Here is a 12,754-nt window from a genome sequence, read left to right as displayed (position 1 = left end):
ATGCAAGCAGTCTCTCAGAGTGTGCTCAATTTCAAATACCCATGCTCGAAGGATCCTATCCAAGGAAACGTTTGATGTTATCACAATTTACCCCGCAGATCCACCATTCCTACGGAGTCGCCGACGCGGAGCGTCGTCCATTATCCCGCGTTTTCAGGCTTCCTATCGCCGACTGCCTCTTGCATTAACAACTATGTGTGTTGTTTTCACGGACTTTGTTAATGAATTGCCCCGTACCTCGGTCCGAGCCTTGCATTCGAAGTCAACTAGGGGTGCGTTCAATGCTGGCTTCCAAATTTTATGGTCAATATAAAGTACCAACACATAGCCGCTGAAATCAGTCCAGGTTATCATATCGTGGCACGGCTCACATCTACTTTGTCGAGAACCTGCTTTTCTCAAATAAAACTAGATATGGCATCCATTGCATTCCCCTCTCTGGCCAAAAAAGCGTCGCTTTCCGACGGCACAACATACGGCTATGTAGCTGTTGCCCCTTCGTCCCCTGCGCATGTCACTTTCTTACTCCTTCATGGATACCCATCTTCTTCACACGACTGGCGCCACCAGATATCCGGCCTGCAGAGAGAGGGCTACGGAGTCATTGCCCCGGATCTTTTGGGTTATGGTGATACAGACAAACCCACGGATGTGAACGCTTATCGTATGAAGAGGATGTGCGACCACATGGTTGAAATTCTGGATAAAGAGGGTGTCTCTCGAGCAATTGCAGTAGCGCATGACTGGTATAACAATTCTCTCTTATTCTTTTGACTATTCAGTTTTCCCGCCGAGAGGTTTTGATGTGAGACCCTAGCAGAAGACAAGAGCTCGTGCCAATTCGTTTTTCCATTGTCGTTTACTGACAAAGGTAAAATTCTATTTTTAGGGGTGTCGGTCTCGGTTCTCGTCTTGCAACATACCAACGCCGTCGATTCTACGGCCTCGTAAATGTGGCTGTTTCATATGTCGAACCAGGCGCAGCATGGGATATTGGTGAACTTCTCCTATTAATCGTTACTCTGGGTGACCGAGCTGACTGTCCAATAGAAGCCCTCTGTAACCTCACCAAGAGCCTCGTGGGCTACGCGACGTTCGGCTACTGGCTGTGGCACAACACCGACGAAGCTGCCGTAGACTGTGAAGCCAATGTACGTTATATTTGATCTGGCTCTACATATGCACACGGTCGTATATAAGCTAACAATATATCAATTTAATCCCCCAGCCTGCTTCGGCGTTCAACTTGGTCTATGCCTACGACCCGCTTCTCTGGATTGCCGACTTCGCCCCCGTTGGCAAGGCGGCGGACTTTGTTCGTGCCGGACGAACAACTCCCCTACCCTCCTGGTACAGTCTTGCAGATTATACAGTTCGGGACCGTATCTTTGCCAAGGGTGGGTATGCCGGCCCCCTATCTTGGTATAAAGCCGCGATGCGTGGGGTCAATGCTGAGGATGAAGCCTCCGTACCCGAGGAGGATATCCCCTGCCCGTTGCCAAACTTGTTTGTAGCCGCGAAACAGGATTATGTCTGTCGGGCAGACTTGCAAAGCGAGCTGGCGAGGAAGTGGGCACCGAATGGTAGGATTGAGACTGTGGAATGTGGGCATTGGGTACAGCTGGAGAAGCCAGAGATCTTGAACAGGCTGCTAGTTGAGTTTGCTGGGGAGGTGACTAAGAATGACCAGTAGTTCGGGATGTTATTCTTTCACTATGACTAGCAGCTCTGCTGAAGCGACCTCATCCTCCGCATGTTAGCTGCTATGAGATTATCTCCCCCGAACTTATATATCAGGAGCCTCTAGTATTCCTCACCAAATTTATCAACGCTGGTATCGAATCGTCTAACATAAACCACCAATTCAATGCCGAATGACACTCTAGAACCAACAAATTGAACAGCATGCTCTTGTACATTCTGGTTGAACGAATTATGACGTCCACTGCAAAGGTCGAGGTTTCAACAGCGCTGTATAACGGCCTCAGAGCTGGGATGAACACAATTGTACTCATGGGCTATCCCCCGTCAATAATGGCGTCGGTTTATGCCTCTGATGCAACTCAATAGTGTGGATTGTTGGGGCAGGAGTTGTTGATTTGGTTGTGAACAAGGTTTTCGAATATTCATTCCATGAAGCACATCTACTGGTATAGGGTCCCTAGCTGGAGCGGTATTTTGTTTTCTACCTACCATCAGGCCATGTTCAATATGAAACACAAACTGATTCCACACGTATCGCTCACACAGATAATCCGCGGCTCAGGACCATCCTAACCTTGATTACTTGATCTTGTTTACTGGCGATAGACCCCTCCCTCCAAATAAAAGAATAGCTATGCATAGCCGTTCAAGATCCCAAAACTATGTAGGCGATCCACCAAGCATAAATGCCGAAAAGAATAACATTTATTCCATTGCCTAATATCAAATTGAGCATGTCTCAAAGAGCACGAAAACAATGGATCAAATTGTAACGTCAGACGAATTTGAACTGGCTGTGGTGGCCTTATCATGGAAGATTTGACCGTTCAGCCTTGCCCCCTTACTTGGCCGTCTGGCAATATACTCAGTCAGATAGTCAGCGTAGGTATGCGGACCGTATGGGGAAAGATATTCAGAGATGAAGTTGCTCTTGCGGCGCGACTTCAATCCCATTTCCTTAAGAAGTCGGTCCAGATATCCGATCCAGTCAAACAGAGCATAAGGATATCTTTCTCCCACACTGCCGTATCGCATCCGCACCCAGGCGAGATACTCGGAGACCTCTTTGATCATCGTATTTTCGTCTGGGAGGTCAATTTCTCCTAGCATATAGGAAATAGCCCAGCTGAAAATGTCGGAAGCGATTAGTTAACTGCCAACGCTGCGAAAAGAATGGAGGGTGAAGCTCACAGTGACTGAATCCCAGCAATGGTAGGTGTTTGGGTAGTGTGGATTTGACCCAGAATTGCAAGAGACCGGTCCCCAGCGCGCGCACAGTCAAGAGGAATACACCGGTTGTAAAGCCTCCAGCGACGCTTTGTGGGCTTGCGATCAGGATGCCATTTGTCTTGCTTGGGGCCGCCACGTAGCAAAGGAATGGACTTCGCCACGCTCTCCTCCGCAGCTTTATCATGCGCATACCAAAAGCTTCCTTTCTTACCGTCATCTCCGTCGTGGTTACCGCCATAAGCTGGGATTCCAAGCTCTTCTTTCAATTCCGGCGATAGAAAGGCAAAGTGATCGCCCCAGCCTGTAGCACTGAGAACATAGTCGCACTTGATCTCTTTCCCTGACTGTAGGAGGACTGAGCCTTTTTTCGCGACTTCAACATTATCACGAACAACATTCAGATTCCCTTTCTTAAGGGTATCCCAAAAATCAGTAATCGTGATCAAACCCAGGGAAGAGTCGCACCAGAAACAACTGGAATGATTTAGCCAATGTGATAAAAATGGACTCAAGGGTCAAGGATGGACATACCTTTGCTCAAGGTCCGGCTTCAATGACTCAATGCTTCCTGCCTCTCCAAATCCAGCAGCCTTTTCGCTCATGTACGTGATGAAGTCCCAGTGCGCGCTGGTCAACCACCTTCCCATAAAAGTGCGGTGGAAGAAGGAACCAAGCCACGTTCTGGTATTGAACATCGAAGGGCTGAGGTAAGTCATGAGGCGGGTGGATCCCACTAGAAAACAGTCAACAAACACCATGGCTAAGGGGATATCGCAGTTCTACATACTGGTAATTGTGTTGATTCCTGCGATCTCATGCGGCATGATCGGCATGGGGCCCGACCCATTAGGCCGAATGATCCAGGTAACTTGTTTTCCCAATGAGCACAGAAGATAGACGGCATCATACGCAGACTTTGCCGCGCCAACGACCACAACGTGTTCAGTTGTCTTCAGGTCATCGAGATTCGTAGCAATATCTCGAGAGTGGCTGACAATGGCCCCCTGTTCAACCTTGAAAGGGGTTTCATTCGGCACCGAGGTGACACCAGTTGCGATGATCATCTTTTTTGCTTCGATAAAGCGACCGTTGACTTTCAATCTCCATCCCCGAGGGCAACGTTCTGCTTTCTCGACCCAGCTATTGAATCGAATATGTGGCTTGATGCCGCTGTTTATGGCAAAATCCTCCAGGTATTGTTGGATCATAGCACCGCTTACTAGATTATTGTCTGGTCGCCAGTCCTGTGACATTGGAGTGCCAGGATAATTGAAGTAACCAAACCCAACCTATACATAATAGTTAGTATTTGATTATGAGATATAGTGAGACCTGAGCGTACCTGAGCGACCAGGTTTGGGTAAATGCGCTTCTTACTCCAGACACCCCCAACACTGTCATCTCCGTCGAACACAGCCAAGTTAGTGCTCGGCTCTAGGTCGAGATATGTCCTGGCCGCTTTGAGTCCATACCATCCTATAGATCAATTAGGGAGGAGCAATCTATCACCCATCATGTGCATTGACGTACCGGCTCCGATGATGGCAACATCGATGAGTTCTGCGGGAGCCTCGAATATCATCATGACTGAGTTGATGCTTCTGTATGTCAGCCTGTAGGACTTGATTGACGACTGAAGGTTGATGAGCACAAGAAAATTTTCTCCTGTGGCGGATGAGACGAGTTTATTAGCAGTGGGCTCGCTGCTGTCCTTCTCCGAGCTTGGGACATGCATTTTTGTTCATCCCCTCCAGTATGGCTTCGGATTACTGTCATTATGCGCTGTCAGCGAGCTTCGGGCCGAGCTTTGCAGATTCGATATTTGGATAGCTTCATATCCGCAGTCAACCAAATTTAGGGCAGATCGTCAGATATACTTCCGAAACAGGAAGCTTACACGCGACAGCATCGGAGGGCAAGGGATAGCTGACATGCGGCAACCCCTGTTAGCTCACTAATCATTACCTCCCAATAATCTGAACAGCAACTCTTCTTCGGAGTCACGTATGCTGCTCATTCCCGGTAGACAATCTTGGCTGGAAGGGAGGAAATGGAGACGTCGGTGATGTCGACGGCGTGTCCGAGATCCTTGTTTCCATACTCCTCTATCTCGGTGACGGTGGCCGATTCTACGTACCTTCTCTCCGGGACCAGGAACCTCCGGCCGTGTATCGACATGGAGATTGGGAGTTGCAAAATGATGCAAATCTTAGTCGACCGGATACTTCAAAAGGTAGCCATGTCGTCAGGCCATCATCGACTTAAACATTTCCCTCTACAGATCGATGATCGTTCCATGATTGCTACTATACCGTGAACCATTGAAGATGCCTGCAGTCGTTGAGCCATCCGAAAACTCCTCTCTGGAGCCGATTGCCATTGTGGGTATGGCATGTCGACTTCCAGGCTCTGTGAATTCGCCTTCTGGATTTTGGGAACTGCTCTGCAAGAACCAATCCGTTCGGACCCCTAGAGTGCCCGGCAATCGCTTCAACATCGATGCCCATTACCATCCTGACCTAGGCCGTCCTGGAAGTTTCAATTCCCTTGGCGGTTACTTCCTGGATGGGAACTTGGAGGATTTCGATCCAACATTCTTCAACATGTGAGCTTCTTTTTGCACGAATAGTGAGACATCTTGCTAATCCACGGTAGGACACCTGTGGAGGCCATGTGGTTGGACCCCCAGCAACGGAAGATGCTTGAGGTTTCCTACGAATGCCTTGAGAACGCTGGATTGACCCTTGATGATGTGTCTGGTACGAATACCGCTGTATTCGTGGGTTGCTTTACCAGTGACTATCAACAAATGTCAACCTCTGATCCGGACTTCCGTCATAATTATTGTGCGACTGGCGTTGACGTCGGAGTCATGAGCAACCGAATTGGGAACACTTTTAATCTCAATGGCCCCAGTTTTACTATCAACACAGCCTGTTCGTCGTCGGTATACGCCATTCATAACGCGTGCAATGCGCTACGTGCTGGAGACTGTGTCGCCGCGATTGCTGGTGGAGTAAACCTGATTCTTACGGTCGACCAGCATATCAATACTGCCAAACTGGGAGTTCTATCCGATACGTCGACGTGCCATACGTTCGACGCATCAGCGGATGGTTATGGTCGAGCAGAAGGTGCAGGCGCTCTCTACCTGAAACGCCTGTCAGATGCAATGAGAGACGGAGATGTTATCCGCGGTGTGATCCGATCGTCGGCAGTGAACACCAACGGTAAAGTCGAAGGAATGGGTATCACATTCCCCAGTGTCGCCGGTCAGGAGCGTGCCATCCGCACTGCTTACAAAAGAGCTAGTCTTGACCCAGACAGGACCGCTTATTTCGAATGTCACGGTACGGGAACGCCAGTGGGTGACCCCATCGAGGTTCGTGCTGTGTCCAACGCCATGAACGAAACCCGCAGTCGGGACAAGCCTTTGCTCTTAGGCGCTGTAAAGACCAATATAGGTCACAGCGAGGCTGCCAGTGGGATATTTGCTGTCATGAAGGCCGCCATGGCAACTGAAGCTGGGCTAATTCCAGCGGTGCATGGTTTCAACACTCTAAATCCAGAGATTAAAGACAAGGAATGGAACGTGAAAGTCACGACCAACCTCACGCCGTGGCCCGAAGATTTTGACATCCGAAGGGCTTCCGTGTCGTCTTTTGGATATGGAGGGACCAACGGTCATGTTATCATCGAAAGCATCGACACCGTTTGTCCCTGGTACGAACATGCCCAACCCAAAGAAATCTCTGACTACCGATACGAGGTCTCCAGACCGTTGCTCATCGGCATGAGCGCACATGATAAGCCAACCCTCACACGGAACATCAAGGCGCATCAGAATGTGGTCGATAAGTACCATCTGCCCGATCTAGCGTACACACTCAATTCACGGCGAACCCGATTTGCACACCGGGGCTACACTCTTATTTCCGAGGGCCAGGAAGTTGTATCTTTTGATATTGACTCTTTCCACTTTGGCATCTCAGGTAAGCCCGGAGATATTGGGTTTGTCTTCACAGGTCAAGGAGCGCAGTGGGCACGTATGGGATATGAAGCCATGCATATATTCCCGCAATTCCGAAAGACCATCGATGCCTTGGACGACGTGTTGCATTCCCTAGTTGAGCCCAAACCCTCCTGGACATTGAGAAATATCCTCGAAGCAAGTAAAGAGGTGAGTCGGGTGAATGAGGCTGAGATTTCCCAGCCAGTGTGCACAGCCATTCAAATTGCCATCGTCGATCTGTTCGCCTCATGGGGGATTGAGCCAGCTGTCACCCTTGGTCACTCTTCCGGCGAGATTGGCGCTGCCTATGCCGCTGGTCGCTTGTCTGCACCGGAGGCTATCCTAGCTGCTTTCTTCCGTGGATTTGCTGTCAAGGAGGCAGCGCCAGCAGGGACTATGCTTGCCGTCGGGATTGGTGCTATCGATGTCGAGGAGCATATCCCGAAATTCGTCTCTCAGGAGGTCACTATTGCATGCGAAAATTCCCCCAGCAGTGTCACTCTCAGTGGCACGGCAACCGGAATTTTCGCAGTGAAGGCCGAACTAGATGCAGCAGGCATCTTTGCTCGCGAACTGAGAACCGGCAAGGCCTACCACTCCTCCCAGATGGATGCCGTGGCTCCGGAATACGAGAGACTTTTCTCTGGCGCATCAAGCCGGATGAGACCGTCCGATCTGACCTGGCGCCGCCCTAAGGCCGCTATGATTTCCTCAGTGACTGGAACTGAATACCTTGGAGACGATGTGCCGATTTCGTACCTCGGCGACAATCTTAGAAGCCGCGTACTATTTGAATCGGCCGTAACTACCCTTGGTAGTTCCGAAAGGTTTTCCGCCGTCAATCTCCTGGTTGAAATTGGTCCACACTCTGCACTGGGTGGTCCCATCAAGCAGACTTGTGCTGTCAAGGGATTTGGCCATCTAGGCTATACACCGTCCTTGCTGCGTGGTGCCGACAGTGCCAGTTCGCTACTCAAGACTGCCGGAGAAGTGTTTAACAAGGGATATGTGAATCTCGATTTCAAGGCCATCAATCAAATCGAGAGCTCTGGATCGCACCGTAGCTCGAAGAAGCATGATGCGCCTCGGTATATTCCCGACCTTCCTCCATACCAATGGAACTACGACAATACATTCTGGTATGAACCACGACCAGCCCAGGAACGCCGACAGCACAAGTATGAAAGACACGATATTCTAGGCAGGAGACTGTTCGGTCTCTCGGAGAACGCAGCGGCTTGGAAGAATATCCTACGTCAGCGAGATGTCCCATGGATGGAACACCACACTCTGGGAGATGCGGTTGTGTTCCCTGGCGCTGGACACCTGTCGCTGGCAATTGAAGCTTACCTACAGCTGCTTGATAAGGATCAGGAAAACCTGGCAGGCGTCGAAATCCGGGACGTGAACATCGGTAAAGCGCTAATCGTCCCGGACAATGACGATGGAATTGAGATCCAAACACGCCTCCACCGGAGCTCTAGGGATGAGGGAAATAGGATATTCTACGAATTCTCTGTGGAGTCGATTGAGAACGGGACATGGACTATTCACTCCGAGGGGAAGATTTGCGGAATCCTAAACGAGGAGGATGACCGGCCAGCCACTCATGAATTCGTATCGCCACTGAGCTTGGACAATCTTCACCAACGCACTCAAGCAAAGAGATTTTACGACGCCTTCCATCGGGTCGGGTTTAAATATGGGTCGTCATTCCAGACCCTCCAATCTGTGAGGGCAAATGGCAAAGACCGTGTCACAGCTGCGAACATCAACGTCCAAACCAACTGCGGACTGATGCCTCAGGAGTCGCGATACTTGTTGCATCCGTCTACCATTGATGGCTGTCTCCATCTAATCATTGCGTCGATTCACCGCGGTATGCACAAGGGAATGCCGTGGGCGGTCGTACCGCTTGATATCGACCAGATCTCCCTTTTCTTTCCCGGTGCCGACAACGCCTTGGAGGGGAGCGCCGTTGCGTGGACAGACCGACACTGGAGTGGGCGGTATTTCAATCACGGCACTCAGCTTCGAGGTGCATCGGGGAAGCTGCTGATGGATATGCGGAATATCAAGTCAATCAAATACGACGCCGTCATTGCCGGTCTTGCGCCTCCGCGCCAGGCATATTCCCAAGTTTCATGGAAGCCCTACGTGACGGACGTATCTAGTTCGGAGTCAAGCAGCGTGCATTCGGATGAGGTGCTGATAGATGGGCCGATCGTGATTATTTCCGGCCAAGGGTCCGATTCCCGATCCTTGAGAGGGGAGCTTGATCCCGTCAGTGCTTCCCTTGCGTTTGATATCGAGGATACCAATCTCGCACCGGGAATCGCCGACACAGAGAATATCATTGTCGATGATAGAGCCGGAACAATCCTTTCACAAGCATCGAAACAAGCTTTTGATAATATCAAACTCATCTTGTGCTCAAGGAAGTCGATTGTTTGGGTCACACGAGGCGTTAACCAAGGCAACTCCGTGGCCGGAGGCATGGCACAGGGGTTCCTCCGAGCAGTGCGATCTGAGGTCATCGAGGCTCGAGTCACCCTTTTGGATGTCGACGAGGGGGTTGCTGCTTTCCAGATTGTTTCGACAATCTTAGAAAGGTTGGCAAACAACGCCACGAAAGACTCTGGCCGTGACGTGGAATTTTGGCTGCGGCCGGACCGACTCAACGTACCACGGATCGTTCCCAATGATGAGTTGAATGACCTCTTCTTCAAAGATGCTAAGAGCGTAATAACGCCAGTGACTCTCGGGAAGCGTTACAGCGGCAATGTCATCGGTAACGAGGTTGTCTTTGAAGCCAGTGATACAAATGACCAGCTCGCGCCTAACGAAGCTGAAATTCAAGTGCAGTTCACGGAGCTCACCACGGATGACCTCAAACCATATCAAGACAGATGGCGCATTGTCATTGGCAATGTTCAGCGTACGGGGCAGGAACTTGATCCGTCGCTAGTTGGACAGGAGGTCGTCGCATACAGCCCCAAGCCTTTCGAGACCAGAGTCAGATCCAGCGCATTTGTGAAAGCGGATGGTCAACTCAACATCGCTGTGCTTGCTTCTACACTACCGACGCTTTGTAGAGCGATTGATGCAGTTCTCGACACCGGAAACGCCAAGCCAGGAGATCGTGTGCTTTTACTGGCGGCAACTCCAGGTTTCGTTAATGCTGTCACCAAGCTCGGTCGACTTATGGGACTGGAGGTCACAGTTGCAGATAATTTGTCGAGCATCCAAGGTCTTATATCTTCCTCGAAAGCGCCTAACCTTGTCGTCGGGTGCTCCGCATCCACCTTGGTGCAGGAGGCCTGGCGCTGTATGCCTTCGGGCAGTAAGTTTGTTCTCACCGATGCACCGGTAGACTGGCCTCTTGATCCAAAGCCATTTACTCGGGGAGTGTCATTCCTTACCTGCGGTACTCGGAGCCTGGCTGAAAGCAACCCGCTCCGTGCTGTCAATGTTCTGGAAAGAGCTGTTGAGCTCATTGTCCTGAACCGGGGATTCAGCCAGGTTCCCGCCATCGTGGACGCCGAGCGACTCCAAGATGTCTCAAGTCTGACTGGCAAGAAAGTGGCGCTTGAGCACGGTGTTCTCCAGTTTGCATATGGGAGGAGCAAAATTACAGTGAGTCGTTTTGCATGACCATCGGACCCTCCGCAGGCTAACATTCCGCAGTCCATAGAACCCAGGAAGGAAATTTCTTTTTCCTCGTCGAGTGCCTATCTCCTCGTTGGCTGTCTTGGTGGCCTGGGGCGAAGCCTTACACGATGGATGTTCGAAAGGGGGTGCAGAAACTTCGTCTTCCTCTCCCGATCTGGTACCGACAAGCCCGAAGCTGCTGAAGTGGTAAGGCAGCTGGTGACGAAGGGTGCCTCGGTACAGGTATTCCGAGTGGATGCCGGTGATGAATACGCTGTGGCGGAGGTCGTCACCACGGTAGAAGCTGCGATCCCCATCCGAGGGGTTGTCCACGCCGCCATGGTCCTTCAGGTAGGAGACCGCCCAGATTAGCCTTGAGCTTTCTAACGTTTTGCAGGACGGCATGTTTGAAGGTCTGACCTACAAGAGTTACACCACCAGTGTCAACCCCAAGATGAATGGGGCGATTTCGCTACACAAGGCGCTATCTGATACGGCGCTAGACTTCTTCGTCATGACTAGCTCCATCTCCGCCGTGCTCGGTAACCCAGGTCAAGCCAGTTACTGTGCAGGAAACAGTTATCTCGACTCACTGGCGTGGTACCGACGCAGCCATGGCTTAGCCGCGTCTTCCATCGCACTACCCATGGTGTACGATGTTGGTGTCGTGGCGGAGAACGCAGACATCGAAGTGTCCTTGAGCCGCAAAGGTCTCTACGGCATCGATGAACGCGAGATGCTGCAAGCCTTTGAGGCAGCCATGCTGCAGGGACCGCTTTCATCAAATGAAGAGGCACGTCTTGGGGAAGCCCAGATTTTGCTTGGTCTCGAGGCGGTTTCGCTGGCCGCGGCTATGACCTCGGCCGACACGACCGATGCATACTGGGCGAACGACTCCCGGCTGGCCGATATCCGCAGCACGGTCGACACGCTCACGAGTCACAGCAAGGACCACAAACAAGGGGCCGGGTTCCTCGAGACCTTGGCTGGCAAATCACCCGACGAGGCTGTGGAAGCGGTGGCACAGCACATTATCGCACAGTGCGCCAAGATCCTTCTACTACCGATCGAGAAATTTGAAACGCGCGGAAGCTCAATCGCATCCTACGGGGTGGATTCGATGATCGGGGTGGAGTTGCGTACTTGGCTATATAAGGAGCTCGGGCTGGAAGTTGGATTCCAGGCTTTGCTGGGAGCGACGATGGATTTCGAAAAGCTCGCTCAGTTGGCGCGATTCACCTAGTATGGATATCGAATGTCATCTAGTATCGATATCCCTACTAGATGACATTTGATATCCATCGATGTCACCTAGTAGATGACATTCGATATTGATACAAGATGACATTCGATATCCCTACTATATGGTATACATGCTGTTCAGGGTTATGGTGGAAATAGTGGCTATAGGTAATACAAGCAGATTACAAAAAAAAAGTTTTGGCCGGTTTTGTACATTCAGTCCGCCATAATATATATCATATCAGTACCCAGCGCACCGATGGAACGTCTGACCACGTACCAAGAAAACCTCAACACCTTGCTTGACAAGTTCCTCAGCTGATTCCTTCGATATGTCACGGGTAATGCCACGGACTTTGTATTCAGGTCGCGAGGACCGGTATAAAGAAGTCACCCAGGAGCCTAACATGTTCATCTTGGACATCGCCATGAGTGATCGCGAGGCTGTGGAGTGTTAATAGACGGCAGCAGCGATCAGTGAGTAAACTGAGATTCAGATATCGATTTTAAAACGCTGCCTTAGACTTTCAATGCATTCAATGAATTCATCCGGATGTGGTTGCGTACACATCCATCGCTTCACATGTATGGGCATCATGTGACTGGGAGTTTACGTCCAGTTCGGATATCACTTCGTGAGAGCTGATAGGCTTGACTTTGAGCACCCTATGCGCCTTGTCTGTGACAGCCTTGGTCTATTACCACTGACATCTCTTTATGAGAAGCATGAGGCTCTTGCTGTGGTCTCAGCATGTAGCATTCACTTTTGATACACTTCTAATCCACATTATTTTATTTTCATTTGTCGTTTTACTGGTTAAATTTCTCGCACCCGACATTTGAGATGCTAAAATGAAACTCAAACTAAAAGGAAAGAAACTCCACATTATAGTTAAATAATTGATTGATAACCGG

General features: G+C 50.5%; 3 protein-coding genes across 3 annotated transcripts; 2 read left to right on the top strand and 1 right to left on the bottom strand.

The window, feature by feature from the left end:
* Positions 1 to 414: 414 nt before the first annotated feature.
* Aspvir_000003 (alpha/beta fold hydrolase) lies at positions 415 to 1,693 on the top strand (the record flags this gene model as incomplete). Its single annotated transcript, XM_043265149.1, has 4 exons — positions 415 to 746; positions 890 to 996; positions 1,051 to 1,151; positions 1,229 to 1,693. 4 exons carry the CDS (start codon positions 415 to 417, stop codon positions 1,691 to 1,693), a joined length of 1,005 nt encoding a protein of 334 aa, XP_043121084.1.
* Positions 1,694 to 2,466: 773 nt separating this feature from the next.
* Positions 2,467 to 4,519, bottom strand: Aspvir_000002 (uncharacterized protein; the record flags this gene model as incomplete). Its single annotated transcript, XM_043265148.1, has 6 exons — positions 2,467 to 2,830; positions 2,896 to 3,408; positions 3,466 to 3,667; positions 3,722 to 4,223; positions 4,277 to 4,410; positions 4,465 to 4,519. The coding sequence occupies 6 exons, from the start codon at positions 4,517 to 4,519 to the stop codon at positions 2,467 to 2,469; spliced, it is 1,770 nt and encodes a 589-aa protein (XP_043121083.1).
* Positions 4,520 to 5,261: 742 nt separating this feature from the next.
* Aspvir_000001 (type I polyketide synthase) lies at positions 5,262 to 11,840 on the top strand (the record flags this gene model as incomplete). The annotated part of the gene is made up of 4 exons (XM_043265147.1): positions 5,262 to 5,539; positions 5,590 to 10,582; positions 10,634 to 10,948; positions 10,995 to 11,840. 4 exons carry the CDS (start codon positions 5,262 to 5,264, stop codon positions 11,838 to 11,840), a joined length of 6,432 nt encoding a protein of 2,143 aa, XP_043121082.1.
* Positions 11,841 to 12,754: the final 914 nt, after the last annotated feature.

This window comes from Aspergillus viridinutans, assembly GCF_018404265.1.
Source record: "Aspergillus viridinutans IFM 47045 DNA, scaffold_1, whole genome shotgun sequence".
NCBI lineage: Eukaryota > Fungi > Ascomycota > Eurotiomycetes > Eurotiales > Aspergillaceae > Aspergillus > Aspergillus viridinutans.
Note: the sequence above shows the minus strand (reverse complement) of the source record. Positions and strands in the feature narration are given on the sequence as shown.